Below are 22692 nucleotides of genomic sequence, written 5' to 3' on the forward strand. Positions count from 1 at the left end.
AGTGACTGTTGAAGAAACTGAATATGCGTTATTGGTTGGCTCTGGTTTCACTCCCCCCCCGTCCCCACCCACACCCAATCACGCAGGATGAAGGACAGTAAGCATCCACCGTGACTTCTTTATGATGCATTGAAGCGGAATGGTCGAATAAATTATTGGACCACGCTGATCTGTAATTACAAGCAGTACAGGATAGATATATAGCAGTGTTGACTTGGAATTATCAAAATGAATTAAAATAGTATATTTTGTGGCCCATAATGCATATCTTCAGGGCAACTTGAAGGTCTGCATAGATGGCTGTCATTTCAGACCAGAAAATACTAGTGTGGTGAGTAGTAACATCCATCTCAAACATAAAGGAAAACATCCTAAAATCTGCTATTAAAGACATGAAAGATAAAACATCATTAGAAAATCTAATAACCCAGACTTTATTATCACAGTAAATCACAGTAGGATATAAGCTGTTTTCTGCCTTTTAACACTGATGGTCTGCATTGTAGGACGATTCACACACCCTAATGTTTCTTCTGTCTCAACGAAGTTATATCAGTTTAATTACTTAAGTTTTATGAAAAACCTATAAACTGAAGATTAGTACAAAATTTTCGCATTCACAGAAGGTTCTTTGGTACACAGTGCGGTTTATCAGTAAAAATGTATGTATTGGGACGATTCTAAACTACAAGACTTCTCATTTCAACAAACAGTCGAAAGAGCTTTTTTCTTCCAAATTTATTTCAGTAAAATTATATAGCTTTTTAATATCCTATAGATACCGTCTCTGTGGTTTATTATTTTGTTCTCCTTAAAAATGAGAAGTAATTGCTGACAATATTTTTTTCAGTGAAGTAACTCCTGTTGATGGTGACCCTAAATAATTTTTTCACCAGGCAATTGAATCATTTGGTCTTTTGAAGATAGGTACGTCTATTTGCAAATAGGTGATTTTCATATGTAGCCATTTTTGTTTGCATTAGTAGTTGTGGCGACAGTGTAATGAAATGAACTCACGTGTTTAATTTAGAGCATACTGAATGAATCTAGCTCTGTAGAGAGAGGAGGCAATGGCCCCAGGAACTCAAGAAACACTTTAAAACTATTTGTATGTGGAATTTTTTTAGCATTTGAATGCAGTTGCCTGAATCTTTTGCTTATTATAGATAGAATCCAGTGCCGTTTTATTACAGATAGCCACTATTAAATAAGCCTTGCTGTGGAGACCGAGTACACGGAGTACCTGCTGAGCTTCGGCGCTCTGTGCCATTGCTGATCTTGTTAGTCCCACTCAGTGGTGATTGTAAGTGTTGAAACAGCCATCGTTGATGTGTGATTGCTTCACATTCAATTAAGTCTTAAGTCTTCAGGGGGGTTTCTTGATAGCTGAAGTGCCCCTAAAGGTACTCCCCACCTTTGTTTCTTACAAATTCAGTATATAGGTTGAGTGAGGTGAAACAGTGATGGTTTTATATAACATAACCATGAGACCGAGCTTCAAAAAATTTGTTATAAACCATTTGTGGATAGTAGGAAATTAATAGTGTCTGCTTGTCTGATGTTACTCTGATCATTTACAACATTTGTTTATTAAGAAGAAATACATCATTAAAATATTTATAATTCAATAACATTATTGTATTTTAAGACATGGAATATACAGTGGAATTATAGAATATATTTAGAATTTTTTCTGGACAGCGAGCATTTAAATTCTCTTATCCGTTAACAGCTTGTTTACCACTCAACTAGTTAAGGGTGTCGTAACAAAATCAAACTTTGTGTTTTGCAGAAGAAAACTAAAGCTTTTGACCTTGTGTGTCAGAGTAGAACTGTGCTCCAAAGGGTTTTCAAAGGCTGATTTTTTGGAAGTAGATCCCCAGGATTTTGTTTTGAGGCACTTGTGGGTATACTTGAACTTTCAACCTTTTGCTTAGGAGCCAAGCATGTTAACTCCATCAGCCACGGTCTCCAAAGAATCATACAAGATGTGTTTTCTTGAATATTGTATTGGAGACCCTGGCCAACACATTAATGTGTGGGTGTGAATATACATAAATTGCTTGCATTTCTATATGCCATCAACAAAAAAAAAAATGAAATTTAAAGATCGTCCATTTCCATATAACATCAAAAACACTCAAATGCCTATGAATCAGTCTAACGAAAGATACACTGAAAACCACCAAACATTATTGAAAGAAATTTTGAAAAGTCCTGAACAGATAGAGGGTGTAACATGTTCATAGTTTGGAAAACTCAGCATTTTAAATATGTTTATTTTTACCTGGAACAAAATCTCAGCAGCTTTTTTTTGTTGTTGTTAAAATCAACAAGATTCTAAATTTTTTATGAAAAGGCAAAGCGCAAAGAATAGAATAGTCAACACAATATTGAATAACAGGAACAATGCTAGAGAACTGAAGAATTAATGGTGGAAACCAGTGTCACAAAACAATATGTGTATTAATTGTTGAATGAGTAAATGTTCATCTATAGCACAATAAAAAAAAGAATTAACACTGATGGAGATACCAAAATTTATTACAGACCTTCAATAGTTAAGACTTGTGTTATTTCACAAAAATATATAGATCAATGAAATGGAGTTGGTAGTCTAGAAATAGACTGATGCTTATACAGTCATGTGGTTTATGACAAAAGTGGTCATGTATATACTTCTGGTTATATACAAAAAAAAAAATTAACTCAAGATGAATTGAGAATCTAAATGTAAAATGTAAGATTAACTCTTTTAGAAGAAAACATAGCTATATATCTTCATGATTCCAGAATGGACACGGATTTCTTAAAACAGGATATAAGAAGTGGTAGCCATAATAGAGGAAATAACTGATAAACTGAAGAACATTCAAAATAGGAACTTCCACATGTCAAAAGGCACCATTAGGAAAACAATAAGAAAGGCAGGCCATCTGTTAGGTAAAGGTATTTGTCATATGTATATTTAATATCCAGAAATATCACGATCTTTTATGAACACTAAGAAAAAAGCAGATAATTGAATTTTATAAAAGTAGGCAAAAGACTTGCCAGCTACTTCAAAAAACAGCCGAAATTTCACTAAATATGTGAAAAGGTATTCAACTTCAGTGATGACCAGGAAAATACAAATTAGTTCTACTATATGACACTAGCATGTATCTACCTGTGCAGCTAAAATGAGCGCGCACACATGCGAATAGGTAATACCAAGAATCTGTGAACCAAGTGGAAGTGTCGTACACTGCTGGTTGGGGTGTAAATTTGGTCCAGCCTCTTGGAAATGTGCTTGGTTTTATCTGCAAAAAGCTGAATATACACATACACTATGATTCAGCATTTTCCAGAAAATACTGTCACCCCTTCAGAGTGAATCTGGGTAGTGATTAGGAAGTGGCAAGAAGGGCTGCTGCCTCTCTGACAGTGTTCTGTTTCCTGATCTCAGTGATAGTTACATGGTGGTTCACTTTGTGACAAGTCATTGAGTGGTACCGTTACGAATCATGCCCTTTTTGTATGAATATTTTAGTTAAAACTAATTAAACGAACTGCAGCAATTGAAATTCCAGATTAATAAAAGCAACTAAGTGGACATTTCAGCTGTTAAAAACAAAAAAGAAAACATCAGTTAACACTTGTTTAGAGAAGAGCTTTTTTAATAAACCTGAGCTATTTTGTGTTTTAGAAGTTAACGTTCATTCAGTATTTTGTTTGTTGTGAAAAGTGCCACAGTGATGTGAATAATTACAAGTACTGTAAATACATCTGTCAGTACTTCAGATGACTCAGCAGAGTGTACCGTGGTTAAGCCTGGCTTTATTTCCTGAGACAATTTCTTGGATTCTTGAGTAAATCATGTTTTAAGGTGAGATTTAAAAAAAAAAAAAAAAAAAAAAAATTCTCTAACAGACTATAGTGTTGTTACTGCTATATAATTTTAAGATCTCAATTTTTTAGCGAATCTTGAGTATTTTTGTCTTATATTAGTAAAATTTGTGATATAGTAACATATATTTCCTTATGTATTAAATCACAAGAACCGTAGGTCTGATAACTAATGATGATTTTGTTGAGTATGAACTGTTTTGAGATTTTGACAGTAACTGTTGTGATATGAAAATATCTGCATTTCTCTCACTGAGAGAATCACAGGTAATTCTGATACTATTGTCGTCTGTCACCTGCCTTCATAATTGAAGGAAATTATAAATTTTAATTATGTTGTTGTTGCTAGTTGCCATGGAGTGTGTTCTGACTCCTGGTGACCTTATGCATGACAGAATGAAATGTGGCCTGGTGCTGCGCCGTCCTCCTGATCGCTGGTGTATCTGGGTCCCCTCTGGCTATTGTGTTAGTCCATTCCATTAAAGATTGGTCTTTCCTGATGACTTGTCCAAAGTAAGTAAGCTGAAGTCTCGTCATCCTCACTAAGGGACATCCTGGTTGTATTTCGTCTAAGACTGATTTGTTTGGTCTTCGGGCAGTCCACGGTATATTTGTTGTTTATTCTTCACCAGTACCGTAGTTCAAATGCATCAGTTCTTCTTCAGTCTTCCTTTTTCAGTATCAAACTTTCCCATACATATGAAGTGACTGAAAAGACCATGGCTTGAGTTAGGCACACAGTCATCAACATGACATCGTTGCTTTTTAAACTTTAAACAGGCGTTTTGTACAATGCAGTACATCATTGATGTCTTGACTGCTGCTTCCATGGACATTGATGGTTGACCCAAATAGAATGGAATCATTGACAGCTTCAGTTTTTAAAAAAATTTGCAGAGCTTTAGTTATAGGTTAGTGAAAATAAAGATTTGTTTTTATCCTCTTCAAGTGCCCAGAACGTCTTTCACCACTGCATTCTCTGCACGGACTGTGTGGGGCTTGCGTATCGCTGCGTTACTTGAACTGTTTCTGCCGTTATCTAAGACTAGCACCCCCTCCTGCCCATGTACTAGGTAGCATTTCTTCTCACCTCTTCAGTGGCAGTACTCCAACCATTTTCCCTTCTTCCAGTATCGTCGTTAAGGTTTCCCTTACTACTGAATCATTCCCAGTATTAATACAATCGTCCTGTGATTCATCCTTAAAGAGATGTAACACCACTGTCCTTTTCAGGTGTTATTCTATTTTTGTCACACTCTTTATAGCAAAACTTCTTGAAATGGTTGTGTATGTTGTTTCATTCTTTTTAAAAAGGATTTTGCCCCACTAGTCCATTGAAAATGCTCTTGTCAAGGGCACAAGTAGTTTCCAGGGAGCTAAATTCAAGTTTTAGTTGTAGATCTTAGTATTATGGATTTCTCATCAGTGTTGACACAGCTAATCTTTTCATCCCCACAAATTCACTTTCTTTACTTGTCTTCCAGTGTGCAACACTTTCCTATATTCTGTTTTCTTCTCCAGCTGCTCTTCCTTAATCTCCTTTGCTTTTTATTTTTGTCTCCTGCACCTCTTAATTTTGGAGTGACTGGAGGGTTCACTTCTTGGTCTGCTTCTCTACTCTGTGTACATTTAATTCCTTGGTGATCTCATCCAGTTTTAAGGGTTTAAATATTGCAGAAGCACCACTGACTTCCAGATTTTGTCCTGGGGCCAGCTCTTCCCCTGAACTTCAGACTAATAAACTCAGTTGCCTGTGCTGTGTCTCTGTTTGGAATTATATCAGGCATCTCAAAATTATATCAGGTATAAAAATGAAGCTCCTCATGTTGGTCCCCAAATGTAATTCTCATATAGCCTTTGGAATTCTTAGTTAAGGGCAACTTTATTGTTCAGGTAAAAAGCCTTGTAGCCTTCCTTTACCACTTCTTTTCTCTCATACCCACATCTCATCCTTCTGAAAATTCCATTGACTTTTCCTCCAAAGTATGTCCCAATTCTAGTTCTCACCAGACCTACCACCTTTGTTAAGCTCTATTTATTTTGTAATTCACGTCTTCAAATAGCCTTTTAGCCATGTTTTAGGTTCCACCTTTGCCCACCCTATAGTCTGTTTTCAAAATTGCAGCCCATATGGCTCATAAGAGATCAATCTCCTAATTATTTCACCCATCTTACCTATTTCTCCTCCTCTCAGTCACGGCCCTTCAACTATACTGGCTTCTTTATCTAGAACATGCCAGACAGACATTCTCCTTCAGTAGGGCCTGTTGCACTGACTGTTCCCCCTGCGTGGGACACTGTTTCCCCAGATATTTACGTGGCTTGCTGTCCTCCTCCAGATCTGTGCTGTCAGCCCATCTTCTTGGGGAGGCCCCTCCTAACTACTGTAATAAACATTGCAACCCCCCTTCATTTCCCCTTTCCTGCTTTAGTTTTCTTCAGAGGACATATCATCCATTATATAATTTATTTTTTAACTCTTTTATTGTCTGTTTTCCCCTATAGAACATAAATTCCATGATGGCAGTTTTCCCCTTTATTTTGGCTCATTATTTTATCTCCAGCTTCTAAAACAATTCTTCAGCGTATGGTAGACCCTCAGTGAATACAAGTTGAATAAATGAATATGAAAAATATTTTTCATGATTCAGGGTACACATTAGTTATTCAGGACTTCCAGCTGAGGGCAGAGCCATCTTTATCTTATTGTTATATCCCCAGTAAAATAGCTATCATAGAGTAGATCCTCAGTAAATAATTGGCAAATGAATAAGTAAACAGAAACTACTTCATGAGCTAACCCTCAGGTAGGAGTAAGCAGTGTTGATGAGATGTAGGCGTTGCCATCATGGGTATGGAGGGGCTTTTGGGAACTGAGAAGAGGGCCTTCATGGAGCAGGCAGTGCCAGTTATGGGGTGGTGGGACATGGTGCTATTTAGAAGTATAAGACCAAATTGCAGAGAGCTTTGGAATAACAGTAAATAATACCCAAAACAAAACAAAACAAAGTTGTTGTGGAGTCAGTTCCAAGTCACGGCAAACACCATGCGTGTCGGAGCAGAACTGTGAGCTGTAGCGTTTTCAGTGGCCGATGCTTTGGAAATAGATTGCCAGGCCTCTTTGAGGTACTTCAGAGTACATTCGAACCACCAACTTTCTGGTTAGTAGTGAAGCACTTAACCATTTGTGCCACTCAGGGACTCCAGATAATATTTATTGAGATTATACTGTGTATCATATACAATTTTAAGTCTTTTACATGGATTAATTTACTTAAAACCGCCACAGCTTAAAAGGATTGATACCAGTATTATCCCAGTACTATAGATAGGAAACTGAAGCCTGGAGGTGAGCTTTTCCAGGGTGGTACAGATGCTGAAGACAGGCCCGGAAGCCAAGCGTTCTGACTTAAGAGCCTGCTTTCTTATTAACTGTTACGATACACTGCCAAGCAAAGCACTTTAAGTATACCAATGGTAGGCCTTAAAGAGCTTGAAAGGTTCTTGGGCATGCATTACAATTTTTGAAATGTTTTTGTCTTTTAAGTATTTTGGTATCCTAAGTGAGTAGCTAAATTAATTTGAGAGAGGGACACTTAGACTTTTCTGGCAGTTTTGTATTAGGTCTTTCCCCAGCGTTTGACAGTAGCTGACCACCATTCCTTCTATCCTTGGCTTTTGTTATAGTACAGTACTTTCATAGTTTTCTTCTTAATTCTCTGACTTCTCTGTCCTAGTTTTCTTTGCAGGCTCGTGTTCATTAACTAGCTGTATTTATCATGGTTCTTCCCTAGGCTGCATTTTCTTCTCACCCTACCTACTCTTCTTGAGCGGTTTTCATCCATTCCCACGACCTCAGTAACCACCTCTGTGCTGAGGACTCTCAAATCTGTAGCTTTTACCCAGACCTCTGTCGTTACATCATATATGAAAACGTCTCTGGGAAGCCTCACCACCCAAAGATGTTTTGATAGGAATGCTTTGAAAGCACATTAGAGTCAAACCATTCAGAACTGAACTCCGTTTCTTTTGGCCCCACTTCCGTTAACTCTCTTGTGCTTCTGCCCTGTTCTGTATCTTGTTGGTGGCAACAAAGACTACCTTTGTTGCCCAAATCAGATACCAGAAACACGGGAGTCAATTTTGATTCTTTATTTTCCCGTCATATCCAGTTAATAAACCAATCACCAAGGCCTGTTGGGAAGCCTTGGTGGCGCGGTAGTTAAGAGCTACGTCTGATAACCAAAAGGTCGACAGTTCAAGTCCACCAGGTGTTCCTTGGGAAACCCTATGGGGCAGTTCTACTTCCGTCCCATAGGGTCACTGTGAGTTGGAATTGACTCTATGGCAGCCTTTTTTTTTTTTTTTCCCAAGGCCTATTGACTCCACCTCTTAAATATTTCTCCTGTATGTCTACATCTCTTAATTCTTACTACTTCCATAGGTCAGAACAGTAGTTTCTTGTGTATTTATACATTAGCCTCCAAACTGATTTCTATGCTTCAAGTTTTACTTTTTCCCATCCTTTACAATCTTCCCAATCCGGGCTCCACTATAAGGGCTAAGTTCCTCCAAAATAGAATTCAGATATTTTTGGGTGTCTATAGAAAACACGGAAACCCTGATGGTGTAGTGGTTAAGTGCTGCGGCTTTTAACCAAAAGATTGGCAGTTCGAATCCAACAGGCACTCCTTGGAAACTCTATGGGGCAGTTCTAGTCTGTCCTATAGAGTTGCCATGAGTGGGAGTCTACTCGAAGGTGACAGGTTATTAAGAACAAAGCAGTCATTAGGTGTTGCAAATGGTTAAGTGGCTACAAACTAAAAGGTTAACAATTTGAATTCAGAGGTGCTTCAGAAAAAAGGGCCGTTCTGCTGCTAACTGAAAGGTTGGCAGTTCAAACCCACCAGTCTGTTGGAGAAAGATGTGGCAGTTCTGCTCTCTCTGCCCTGTGGGGCCAGTAGGAGTTGGGATTGACTTGACAGCAGTGGGTTTGGTTTTGGTTTTATAGCAAAAATAACCAGCTTTAATATACTCGGTAAATTCAGTGGTGTGATTCTCCTGTGAATTAGGTCTAGAATTTATTTCTCTCATACAACAATTACATGTTTTTAATGATTTTTAGATGGTGAATCGCTCTAATCTCTGTGCTTACCCTTGGTCTTACATTCTTGTATACTTCTAAATTTAAAGTGCATAGATTTTATAAAATCCTGACTTTAGGAAAATATCCTAACCTAGGATAAATCTATACAGGCTCAGTGTGGCTTTTAAGAAATCTGTATTAATATCAGAGTTATTCTGAAAAAAGAAAGGCGGGGGAGATTCGGATTACCCTCTCTAAATGCGTTGTATCATTTTCATTCTCTTTTGAAACACCGTAGCTCCCAAGCAGTTGTAGAACGGGATCCAAATTAATTCTCTGGACTCAGAGATCCTCCATAATCTGTTCCATCTTTCTCTTACCGTTTTGTATCCCCTCTTTCCGTTTGCACCCTGTGCATACGTGGGTTTAGAACCCAGTCTTGCCCTGAGCCTTTGCTGGCACTAGAAGTCTCAATCTCAGACACCTGCAGGAAGCCGGCGGCTAAATTAAAGAGTCAGTTGGACAAGATAAAGGGTAGTAGGACGTGCTGGTACTGCTTTAACCCAAAAAACACATCCCAATCTGAAGGCGTTCTATTTCATAAGTTTAAAAATATTCGGTGATTTAAGCAAAGCGTGCGTACACAGAAGTCACAGTGCTTGCCTCTGGCCCCGGGTTCGTCCTGTCGTCGTCCCTGCAATACCTGTATCTTCAAGGTGAGTTTTCCAAGTACAGCCTTTTCTGATAGATAACAGCAGGCATAGGACCTCTGAGTTTACTCCTTTTTTGTGATTTCTTCCATCTCTGAACATCCGAATTTGCTGTATCATCTTCTTTGCTGAAAGCATTTCTCTAGGGAACTGAGTACTGTAACCCAAGGATGTAGGATTTCAGTGATTCAAGGTGATATAGAAATGAAGTTTAGAAGATCTAGAAGATAGTTGTGTGTCCTTTAAACCGTCACTAAAACACCAAGTGTCTAACGTATGCTTTTGACTGGCTCTGATGAGCTCAGAGTCTCAGATTATCGCCATATCAGATGCTTCCCATATGTTACCAATTTAGTTATCAACATATTCTTGAACATAGATTATATCCTTGTTTTATAGATACAAAATCTGAGATGCAGGAAGAATAAGTAACTTACCTAGAGTCCGCCATAGTTAATAAGTGAAAAAAATTTTTAACGGGTGAGCTGATATATAATTTTTAAAAGGTAGTTTCAGGACCGTTATTTTTGAAAAATGTGATATTCTGGTTTTCTTTTGTTTACATATTGTTTAACACCGAACCCTCTTTTTCAGTGTATAGTCTTTGCTATGACTTCTGGCCAGATGTGGAATCATATCCGTGGGCCTCCGTATGCTCATAAGAACCCTCACAATGGACAAGTGGTAAGTGTACGTCGTAAGCATCAGTTCTCCGAGCCTTAATTTTGTTTAATATTGGAATCATGAATTGTGTTTCTTACTCAGTAAGAAAGGGTTCTTTTTGTAGATCAGTATAGATACTTACCGCGTCTGCCGCTTAGGTGCACGCGTGCACACACCGCAGACGTGCTGGCCTGTAGTAGGCTGGGGACCGCGTGCACACACCGCAGACGTGCTGGCCTTCAGTAGGCTGGGGACCGCGTGCACACACCGCAGACGTGCTGGCCTGTAGTAGGCTGGGGACCGCGTGCACACACCGCAGACGTGCTGGCCTTCAGTAGGCTGGGGACCGCGTGCACACACCGCAGACGTGCTGGCCTGTAGTAGGCTGGGGACCGCGTGCACACACCGCAGACGTGCTGGCCTGTAGTAGGCTGGGGACCGCGTGCACACACCGCAGACGTGCTGGCCTGTAGTAGGCTGGGGACCGCGTGTACACACCGCAGACGTGCTGGCCTTCAGTAGGCTGGGGACCGCGTGCACACACCGCAGACGTGCTGGCCTGTGGTAGGCTGGGGACCGCGTGCACACACCGCAGACGTGCTGGCCTTCAGTAGGCTGGGGACCGCGTGCACACACCGCAGACGTGCTGGCCTGTGGTAGGCTGGGGACCGCGTGCACACGCCGCGGACTTGCTGGCCTGTGGTAGGCTGGGGACCGCGTGCACACGCCGCGGACGTGCCGGCCTGTGGTAGGCTGGGGACCGCGTGCACACGCCGCGGACGTGCCGGCCCGTGGTAGGCTGGGGACCGCGTGCACACGCCGCGGACGTGCCGGCCCGTGGTAGGCTGGGGACCGCGTGCACACGCCGCGGACGTGCCGGCCCGTGGTAGGCTGGGGACCGCGTGCACACGCCGCGGACGTGCCGGCCCGTGGTAGGCCGGGGACCGCGTGCACACGCCGCGGACGTGCCGCCCTGTGGTAGGCCGGGGACCGCGTGCACACGCCGCGGACGTGCCGGCCTGTGGTAGGCCGGGGAGCGCGTGCACACGCCGCGGACGTGCCAGCCTGTGGTAGGCTGGGGAGCGCGTTAGTGTCCATTTTATTCGTCACGTACACACGCGCGCACTCGTTTTTCCTCTTTGTATCCTGCTGTGGCAGTAACATGTAATGACACGAGAGGAAATAGTTTGTGGCCAGTGGTAAAATTAATTTACCACAGAAGAAATTAAAATATTAAGAACCCTGTCAGTCATTATATTAGAACATTAGGAACTGCTTAAGCCACACCATTGAAACACCACTGATGTTAAAGGAGCCGCCGAGTTCACGTGAGTCGCTGCCGCCGAATTCACGTGACTTGATTTGTTGTCTTCCCTTTCCTTTTGGTGGTTAGGAAGTATGGTGGTAGGTTATCATCACAAAATACCCTCCTCGAGGTTGCTGTTAGGTTGGCAAAGATTAATACAAGATTGAAAATATGCTTTTTAAAAAAAACTTTTTAGAAAATATGCAGATGTTGAGAGAGTAGTATAATGATCCCTCCCCCACATACCTACAGCAAATTCGATCACGGACCAGCTTTCTCAGTTGTCAGCTCATAAGCAGTCTTGTTTGACTTGTTCCCCAATCCAGTTCTCATTTCATACATAAATATTTCGGTAGGTATCCCTAGAAGATAAGCTCTTATTTTATAAAACATAACCACAATGCCATTGTTACACCTTAATTTCTAAAAAAAAAAAAAAAGTGTTTCTGACTGGAATAAAATTACTGTGTGACAAAATATATGTTATAAATTTTTAAGCTGATGACACTTCATTGCTTACAGTGTTTCAAATATCTTCAATATTAAAGAAAGCTAACAGGTTCTTCTCCCTGCATTGTTTGTGACTTTGTCTGGACTTCCTTCTGGAACTGTAATGTAGGGATATAATTCACTTCATTTGTTGCCTGTTAGCTGACTGCCCAATCGGGTTTTAGGGGCTAGTGGCGGAATTGCGGTCATTGATACCACATGATGACCAGTTTGGTCTCATATTTTTGTGAACATTTTCCTATTGCTCTCATAGATGGCAAGAGTAGAAAGTCAAGAGTAGATTCTGGGTAATCATCTGACTTAATAATCTAGATGTGGTTTGACTATGTTTACATATTGTTACATTATATAGAGGAAAACGTTATTTCACAGTGCCTTTAGGTTTTAATATTCAAAATTAAATTGTTACAAAGGAAATAAGGATAGCACAGTAAATTGTCCCCTTACTTTGAAGTCTTCAGACAACTGCAGTCTTCTCAATGAATCCTTTTCTGACCCCCTTCTTCTCATCCTCCTCCCACCCCACACTCTCCTGTTATCTCTTCTCCGTAGCACTAACCACCTAGTATCTTCATTATGAGTTATAATACTTTATATACTTATTTTGTATTTTGTTTATCTACCTTTGCCATTACCCCACTAGGATATGAGCTCCAGGCAGCGTGGGTTCTTACCTGTTTTGTTACTGATGTGTTCCTACTACATAGAGAAGGTCCTGACATTGACAGTCGTGTAATAAAAACTTTACTAATGAACCAGTAATAATAGGTTATTTTGTTATATTCATAATATAAAACCTAATGTTTGGACAAGTAGATGTAGACAAAAAGGTGATCATTATTTTATTGATAATACTTAAAAGTGTATACTTAGGAAATCTCATAAATTTTGTTTATTACTGCCTGTTAATACTCTTCTAAAAGAGTATTCTTAAGTAGAAAATTAATATATTAAAGCCATACTTTCTATTTTTGTTTATGATTTGTTAAAGTATATGATAAATGGATCAACATTCTTATGCAATGTCTTGGTACATCACTGTATTCTCTATGGTCTTACCATTTCAACCAGTTGACTAATTCACAGGCCTGTAATTCCATCACCTGTGGTTTCCTGGAGTAAGCTCCAAAGAAGCTGTGCCTGTAACAACAGCAACAATGATGATGCCATCTGCTGATTGCTGAGTGCGTTCCAGGCACTTGGCTTCCTAGATTAAAATTTTAGGCCACTAGACGAGTATTTCTGAAGCATAGCTTGATTACAGCTATAATGTTGATCTGTGTGGAGATCAGTTAACAGTGAAGTTGGAAATCCTAAGCAACTCTCCATTTCCTGTCCATCATAATCTCTGTTCTCAACCTTAAACCTCTACTACTTTGCAAAGAGAACTCAGTGTTACCCAATTTTGTCTGTTCATTGTTCCCTGAACATATGTTTTATTTTGCTGCTTCAATTCCTGGAATGTCCTCTAATTCTAGCAAATCACACCTGTCCTCTGTCTGTCCTTCCTCTGCGATGTATTCCTTATTAACTTCCGTTAGAAGTTGTCCCTTCTTCCCTTTCATACGTATAAACATGTAGTTTGTCCATTTATGTATCATATGCATTCTTTTAGGTTAATAATTTTTGAGTTTTTGTGTATCTCATATTAGTCAAATCTTGAACATAGAGTTTCTCTTGAGCATAGTTCTCATCTTTACAACTTTTACATGTAACAGGTCCTCAATAAATGTTTTATTAAATGATTATAATGAATTCTTACTAGGATTTTATTGTCTTAAGTTCTTTTCTCAATTCTCTTTTTAAATTATTTGCTGACTAGTCAGAGGAATAATAGGATCAACATAAAGCAATCAGTAACCTTAATATGCGCGTAACATTTATTTTTAAGACACAGATTAGAGAGGTTTTCGCTAATAACTTAGAATTTTTTTGTGTGTGTTTTGTTTTTTAATTTCTTCACACCCTTTTTGCATTAAGTGGTCAGCTGCTAACCGAAAGGTTGGGGGTTTGAACCCACCAGCTGCTCCAGGGCACAAAGATGTGGCAGTCTGCTTCCGTAAAGATTGCAGCCTTGGAAACCCAGCGGGGCAGTCCTACTCTGTCCTATAAAGTTGCTATGAGTCGGAATCGATTCAACTGCAACGGGTTTTATATGTCTTGTAAACATCCCTACAGAAAATGTGATAAAAAATGTATACAAATTTAAGATCTATCTGAAGTAATTTTAATCTTATTACACATTTTAACAGTCCATGTATAGATGGATAGATAACATGTTCCCCTATACCATGTTTTTGATATTCTGTCAAGAGGGCCTGTGTTTCAAATTTTATTTTCTAGAAGTGGTTGTAGAACAGTCTGAGCCATTCATGCCTACTGCCTCATTCACCTCCCAATCCCCAGTACACACCTGAGGAAAGGCTGGTCTGAATGGCGTATAGTTTGTGGCAACCGACAGAATCCACGTGTAGTAAACCTGTGTCAGCTCTGAACTTCTGATTCTGGCTTTCATAGCCCAGTTTTCTAACTGGATGAGCTAACTGGACCAGACAAGCTTAATGAAAGACTGTGGAGTGCATTGTTGGGTCTTAATGTAGATATTACCCGAAAACCAAACCCAACCCATTGCCCATGAGTCGATTCCGACTCACTGCAGCCCTCTAGGACAGAGTAGAAGTGCCCCAAAGAGTTTCTAAGGAGTGGCTGGTGGATTCAAACTGTGAACCTTTTGGTTAGCAGCTGGGCTCTTAACCACTGCACCGCCAGGGCTCCTTAATGGTACTCAAGGAAAGAAATTGCCAGCCAAGGGTTTTATAATTACCTTTTCCTTCAAATAATTTAGCTATTGAAAAATCAAAAAATTAAGGTTGGTGACACTGTTCACAGTTTCATATATTAATTGTGGAATAAAATATTTCTAGAAGAACCTGAAAGTGTTAGCAACATAAGTTTCACTGTGCTGAACTGGAATGTAAATGAGCCCAGAGAATGTAAAGAAAATTAATAGTGCAGGGAGTATGACGCTCTGCTGATTGCATGTTTACTTGTTTGTTACTATTAAGATGCTCTGTAGTGGCACACGGCAAGCGCCAATAGTCCACGGAACAAAGTGAAAGTCATCACAAAGCCAGTCATTACTGTGTAGCTGAAGGGTAACTGTACAGCTATGGCTTCATGGGATCTAAAAACATTGCTGTTCAACAGTCATCTTGAGTAAAATGCATTCAACAAAATAAAGCTTGTACTTAGGTTATAACTCTCACCATAAATAAATATATTCCCTTCTGTTTTCAAGATTTGGCTTGTAGCACTACCTGAGGACTGCTCTCGTTTACCATATATAACCCCAAAAATTTTACCATGGAAATAATACTTCAGTCGTGAATGAGATTAAGAGCTGTGTTCTACGTGGACGTGTAAAAGTATTTTATTGCAAAGTGCTGGTTTAATGTAGAATTTATTGTTAATAAGGCACCTTTTCTATGTTTGAGACAGCCATAATGGTCTTACACTTTCCCTGGTGAGTTACCCTTTCATGCCTCAGGGATTTTACACGTTTTTTTTTTTAGATTTTTGAGGGGTGGATTAAAGGTACTGCCCTACCATTTTCAGTCATGAGTTGGAAATTGTATAGGCATTTTTCAAGTAAATGCTGTTTTTGAACATATTTACAAAGGATGTTTGGTAGTTTTATTGTAATATTCATACTACTAGCAAAGAGAATGTTAACATTATCACGACATTTTTAAAGCAAAAAAGATCAGAAAGATATGAGGAATTGATACACTTAAGATGTGCAGTGAAGATGGTAGAGTTTAGAATTGGGATTCTGTATAAACCCAGTGCCATCGAGTCGATTCTGACTCATAGCGACCCTATAGGACAGAGTAGAACTGCCCCGTAGAGTTTCCAAGGAGCGCCTGGCGGATTCGAACTGCCGACCTTCTGGTTAGCAGCTGTAGCACTTAACCACTATGCCACCAGGGTTTCCAAAGACTCTGTATATCATCTATTAATTTCTTCAGCTTTTCATGCAATGAATGTTTATCAGAGACTATTAAATGCTGGCCACCGTATTTGCCATAGAGGGGCGTATATCTCTTGGAGCTCAGAGATTAGTGGGGATATGAGCCATTGTATGGTCCCAGAAACAGATTATTTTGCCATATACCTGAGTTACAACAGTCTCATTGTTGCTAGGGCTCTTCATCTGGCCTTGAAAACGTGGCCCATCTTTTGATTCCTTTGGAATTTTTATATCTTGTCTGTTTAGTTGGCCATTGGCAAACTCTTTGCCTTCGTCTCTAGCATCTGTTGTTGCTGTTTTATGCCCTCATTCTACCAGTTTTGGTTTCCACTCACCATTAACAATGTGCATTCTTGACCCTGAACTCTGACTGAATCTTCTTTACCAAGGTCTGCAGTCACCCTACACCCAAAGTGCTCCTCTGCTTCAATTGTCGCTACCTGGGACCCTGGCAGTTCGTTAAAAAGGACCGTGTAATTTGTATCCTTACCTCCTAGCAAAGCATATACGAAGGACATTTAATAAATGATAGTTGAATAGATGAATAAGTCTTTGCAAATTGGTAGTCAGGTTCTATTTTTCAGCCTTCCCAAAATGTTAAATATGTCTGAAAAATATTTTCTCCAGACTCGTTAGTACTTTAATTAAAACCTTGAAAACACATACACAGGGCTTCTAGAACTGCAGAATGAAGATGCTTCTACTGCTGCAAGCTTCGTCTAATACAGTTAAATATTCTCTCTGAGAATCCAGAGATTTCCAAGGAGAAAATGTTAAAGTGAAAGAGAAGAAGCATTGCCTCTCCCACAGAGAAGGGAATAAATTACTTGCAACTAGTTCATATTGTTTAATTTTTTTCCAATTATGGGAAATTATTTAGTACACTGGAAAGAGTAATGTCTAAATAGACCCCGGTGAGCTTTAAAAAACAAGGAAATTATTCTCATCCTACCAATAAAGTATAATTTTATTAGTCGTAATTCATAATAAGCTCATATACCCTAACTTGCTAAAACTTCAAACTAAGGCCATGCAGATTATAATAACTCAGAATCTTTTGATATAGTACTATTCAGTGCATATTTAGCAAGTGTCATTATATTTTGATTATATGAAATGCTTATCCATGATTTTAATACAATGAATTTTTCATAAACATAAAATAAAAACTCAAAGACTATCATTTTAATATTCATTATCTACATTACTTTAGCTAAAAAGTTTAGAATCTATGAGAAAATTTGTTTAAATTTTCTAAAGGTTAGATTGTATTCATATATGTTGTGTTCCTGTATGGTTTAGGAAGCTTTTTTATCATAAAGTCATAAATATCATATCACATTCACATAAATACGTCACAGACTGCAATTTGACAGTCACATTCTGTTATTATCAAAACAGAACTAAATACACACTGTGTCCCTTTCTATAAAAATTCCAGAGTATGAGTTAGTCATATTATAGACCAAATTATGCTCTAGTTTATAGATAGGTCCTCAACTTTCAGAAAAGTTAATAACTCTGAAAGAAACAGTAGCTGTGCGTTTGGGAAATGTCCTATTTTTTAGCCTGAGTCGTGTGGAATATTTAAAAATAAGAGCAGATCTGTCTCCCTCCCTTCTCTCTTCCTCTCTCACACTTTTTCCCACCCCATAAGTTTTATTAAAATCTTGGTATCATTTTTAACTAAATAATAAAAACCTAAGATGCATGTAAATTTTATTTTAATTCTGGTTTACGAGGAGTAAATAACACATCTTCCATAACACATCTTCCTTCGTCGTAATTATTCTAATCTTGGAATGGCATTCTTTTCTTTGTGCGTCTGATCCCGCCTATCTCTCTACTCAGAGTATCACTTCTTTTGATACAGGTGTTTGTTTAAGCTTGGGCGGATATAAAATTGTTCTGTTCTGAGGTAGTTAATTATAAAACCCTCTGCTCACAGTTTCTTTCCTTGAGGGCCATTATGGAGCCCTGGTGGCCCAGTGGTTAATCTTACATATATTTGAATACCAAATTTTTAGGCAAATAATGCCCACCTTTTACATTTGTTTGCCAACAACTACCCCCCCCCGCGAGATATTTTCATAAGCATGCTATGCTAATTTTTTTTTTTTTTATAGCAACATGTAAAAAAAAAAAAAAAAAAATTGGCATACCAGTGCCTCTGAAAATACCTTGCAGTGAGAGGGAGCAACTGGCAAACAAACATAGGAGGCAGGTGTTATTTGCGTAAAAATACAACAATCATATCCACTAATAAAGTTAAATTATCTTGACCGTTGAATCGGAGTTTTACTCATCTTGGTACTCTTGGTAAGGCTATAAATATTTGCTGAGTGAATGAATGAATGAGCCAAAGAACTTGCACATAAAATTACCAGACCTAATGGATCTTTTATATTTAATTCTGTATTTAGAGGGATGATACTGCTTGTTTTCTCCTAGATGTTTGTAAAATGTAAAGGGTTTTGTTTTGTGAATATTTTTGTATTTTGTGAATTTTTTGTTTAATTATTTTTTGGAGTAATTTGAGAAACTAAGTGCTTTAAATTCACTATATTTTTACTTACTAACTAGGAGACCACTGACAGCAAGCAACTCAAATTCTTTATGAAATGATTTCCAACTATGGAACAATATCTGTATTTACTTAATAAGCTATTTTATTCATGTTGTAATTGTTTTTTTTTCCGTACGTGTGCTAAAGCTCTGGTGCATCTGAAAGGTTTTGTGTTTATCTAAAACATTTTAAATTGGACTTGCTGCAAACTGTATGTTGAAATATATACCATAAAACGTGTTAAAACATTGCTTACGTATTGCCTGCCTCTGCTACAACTTAGAATCTTTGATTTTATCCCTGAAGGTGTAACTTAAAAAAAGAAAACAAAGCCACTGTTGAAGTTTATAATATTCAAAGTAGGCCTGTTTCCTGAAATGAAATTTATAATAGATGTACTAGCAGAGTTACTGTGTTAAAAAAAAAAAAAAAACGTGTTAGTAATGAAAAAATGCTTTAATTCTCTCCCAAGAAGCAATTACCGTGAAAAGTCGCATTTTATTTCTGCCAAGAAACAAAATTATTGTGCCCTACATCAAATCTTGCAGGAGTCTGTCAAAAGCTCTGTAAGTTAGGTAACGTTACAGTTTTATTTCATTACGAGAATCACAGCAATCATTTTTACAATAGAAGGAACATTGTAAAATAAGTAGCCATTAACCATATATTACGTCTGAGATTTGATACGGAATTTGTATACTTACTAAATCTTTAGACTGTAGTTTCAGGTTCAAAATGTAAACTTTAGATCTTCAGAAATGCTTTTTCCATTATACAAGATGACATCACACCGCTGTACTGTATTTTTACGCAGATAGCTCATAAGGTCTACGTTTTTTTGCCAACTGTGTCCCCTGAGGTATTTTCATAAGTGTGCTATGCTAATTTTTTTTACAGCAACATGTATAAAAAATTAAGATAGAACGCTTACAAAAATACCCTTGGGGGTGTGTGGTTGGCAAAAAAAAAAAAAGTAGAACGGAGCCTTATTGCGTAAAAATACGGTACTCTTCCTTTTATGTGTATGTCTGTCAGACTCAGTTTAATTGGGTAATCAAACTAATACCTAAAATTTCTTTTCATATTTTCAAAATTATATGGGACCAAAACAGTACATGCTTTTTTAAAAGTAGCATCCAAAAAATTTCTGAGATTGCACATACAGTTCAATACCACTTTCTGCTGTTGTTTAGGTCCATTCATGCAAGCTATCCTAAGCCTCATTTATGAAAAAGAAAGGGCTGTATTATCACTATGGCACCTCATCGTTTGAAACTATTAAATCTCAGAATAATATTTGTTGTTAGGAGATGATAGTTTCTGACTGCTTTAGTCAAAAAGAAAAGAAAAAATCATACAGTATATGTCTGATTTTTTTTTTGTTTCACTCAACATGATGTTTTTGAGACTTAAGATTATTTATAAAAAGCCTTGTGAGTATATATGTTTTACTGTTGAAATATTTTAAACCATTAAATAATATATTAAATGTTGTGTTTTAAAAGAGGGTTGGTTTTCTAGTGGGTATAGAAGGTGTTTTGGGAGAGAGAGGGGTGATTGTTGGTTCAGTGTATAAGTAGATACATGTGATGTTGAACTCCCTACAATGTCAATAGTTGTTGTTAGGTGCCACCGAGTCGGTTCTGACTCATAGAGACCCTGTGTACAACAGAGCAAAACACTGCCCAGTCCAGTGCCATCCTCACAATCGTTGTTATGCTTGAGCCCATTGTTGCACCCACTGTGTCAGTTCATCTCATTGAGGGTCTTTCTCTTTTTCGCTGACTCTTCACTTTACCAAGCATGATGTCCTTCTCCAGGGACTGGTCCCTCCTGATAATATGTCCAAAGTACACTTCTAATGAGCATCACAGACAACTTGTTAATAAAGGAAAGCTAAGCAATAAGGAAGTCTTCCCAGGGTATCAGAAGGAGCAAGTTATGGGATACCTACAGGGCTTTGGGGTCTGGGCTCAAGTGTTTTAAGATGGGTTTTTTGAGGCAGGGAGCTGATTTAGCTTAGACACATTTTGTAATGGAGTAGTTTAGGTTTGCTGGACACTGCAAAGCGAGAATCTTAAAGTAAGCTGTTTGTCCAGGCGCAGCTAGTGTCTATGATAAATTGATCTGTAAGAATTTCCAGAAGCAAACAGTGAGGTTATTTTGTTTGTTTGTTTATAGCCTTATTTTGCCAGGCAAAGATTTTCTTCAATAAACTAGTAAGTCATGTTGAGACAGATGGTCTCAGTTCTTAGAGATAAGTTTAGAGGTTGTTGATGAATTGCAAGTTATGAAGTCCACAACCAAGGTAATGACAATGTGATGAGAATGGAAGAGCCATTATATAAGGAACCAATAGGGTGTGTGTGGGGTAAAAGTAAAAACATTCTGTTTACAAGGTCTGCTGGAGCTTGCTTTTGTAGACCTTTTAGATAACAGAGACTCCAGAAGTTGTCAGGGTGAGTATCCTAACGAGTCAGAATCCCTTGTGCAACATCCCTACCAAATAATGATTGTTGAGCCTTTTCCTAAACAATGTAGGTCCTGGGGAACTCGTTTTCTCATGAGACAGCCAATTTTAGCTTTCGAAAGCTTTAATTTGGGGGAAGATATTCCTTATACTGAACTGAAAACCGGTCCTTTGAAATGCTTAATACTAGCGCTCTCCTGTTCACTGCCTGGAATCTCATAGAATCAGCCCCATCTAAGTTCCTCATGGAGCCCTGGTGGCGCAGTGGTTAAGAGCTAAGATGCCAACCAAAAAGTCAGCAGTTCAAATCCACCAGTCACTCCTTGGAAACCTTGTGAGGCAGTTCTGCTCTGTCCTATGGGGTCACTATGAGTTGAAATCGACTCGATGGCAATGGGTTTTTTGGGTTTAAGTTCCTCATATCATCTCAACAAGTATTTGATGCTAGTTATCATACCGACTCTTTTTAAGAGATCTATTTCCAGCTCCTTCAACTGTGGCCGTAGGACAGATTTTGTAACTCCTTACCATGCTGGCTCTTGTTTTTGCTCTCAATTTTGTCCAAGCCACTTTTAAATGCTGGGTTTAGGTTTCAGTGCTATTCTTCAAATGTGTTCTGAACAGGAATGTGGAGAAGCAGAACCTTTCTTTGTGGGTACCAGGCTATGTGACTTAAAAAACAAACCAATGAACAACAACAAAACTTTCCTCTTAGCTTTTCTAATAGCTACACAAGACTGCAGACTCGCCGTTCACTCGGTTTCGACATGAGGAGGCCTAGTCCAAGATAATAGGTAGTGGAGCTCCAGAGAGATGAGCTGAAACTACCTGTTTACATTCCTGATCTAGGAAATACATCGTCCTTGTTCACCAATTTAGAAAAGAACAATTGCTAATTGTTTGTTTTATATCTGTGCTGTCTAAAAGGGAGTGGTCTAGGAAAGTGTTCGCAATGAGTATGTGTGGATAAAAGCCACACTTCTTCAGGTTAAGAGAGGACAGCTGATGATATCCCTGAAGTGGTCCCCCACCCCACAAAAGGGTTAGTGGTTTCAAAAGAGATTAGAAAGTATTGTCAGCAGAAGCCCAAATGAATAGGCAGCTTTTGAATTTCTTACTCAAATAATCCTATTTCCTCTGATAATTGGAAACCCTGGTGGCATAGTGGTAAAGTGCTGTGGCTTCTAACCAAAAGGTCATTAGTTCAGATCCACCAGGCGCTTCTTGGAAACTCTACCAGGTGGTTCTACTATGTCCTGTAGGGTCTCTGTGAGTCGGAATTGACTCGACAGCAGCAGGTTTGGTTTTTTGTTTTTTTTTTTTTAGGGAGAGATACAACAGAAGGATGACCACATCTGACTCTTTTACGTAGTCCTTCCTTTTTGAAGCTGAAAATAGTAGCTAGGTAAAGAAGGCAGAACTGGGACTGTCTTTTTTAATTTATCCTCTAGTGCAGGGAAGAA

General features: G+C 38.7%; 1 protein-coding gene across 3 annotated transcripts in view; it reads left to right on the forward strand.

Annotated features, from left to right (window-relative positions):
* The window catches only part of TUSC3 (tumor suppressor candidate 3), a 149013-nt gene that overhangs the window by 71058 nt on the left and 55263 nt on the right, over nt 1–22692 (forward strand). For all 3 annotated transcript variants that reach the window (XM_049865208.1, XM_049865207.1, XM_049865209.1), the window contains exon 6: nt 10279–10368. In XM_049865208.1, coding sequence (XP_049721165.1) covers nt 10279–10368 — 90 coding nt within the window. The remainder of the gene's footprint in view (nt 1–10278; nt 10369–22692) is intronic.

This window comes from Elephas maximus, chromosome 22 (assembly GCF_024166365.1).
Source record: "Elephas maximus indicus isolate mEleMax1 chromosome 22, mEleMax1 primary haplotype, whole genome shotgun sequence".
Taxonomy (NCBI): Eukaryota; Metazoa; Chordata; class Mammalia; order Proboscidea; family Elephantidae; genus Elephas; species Elephas maximus.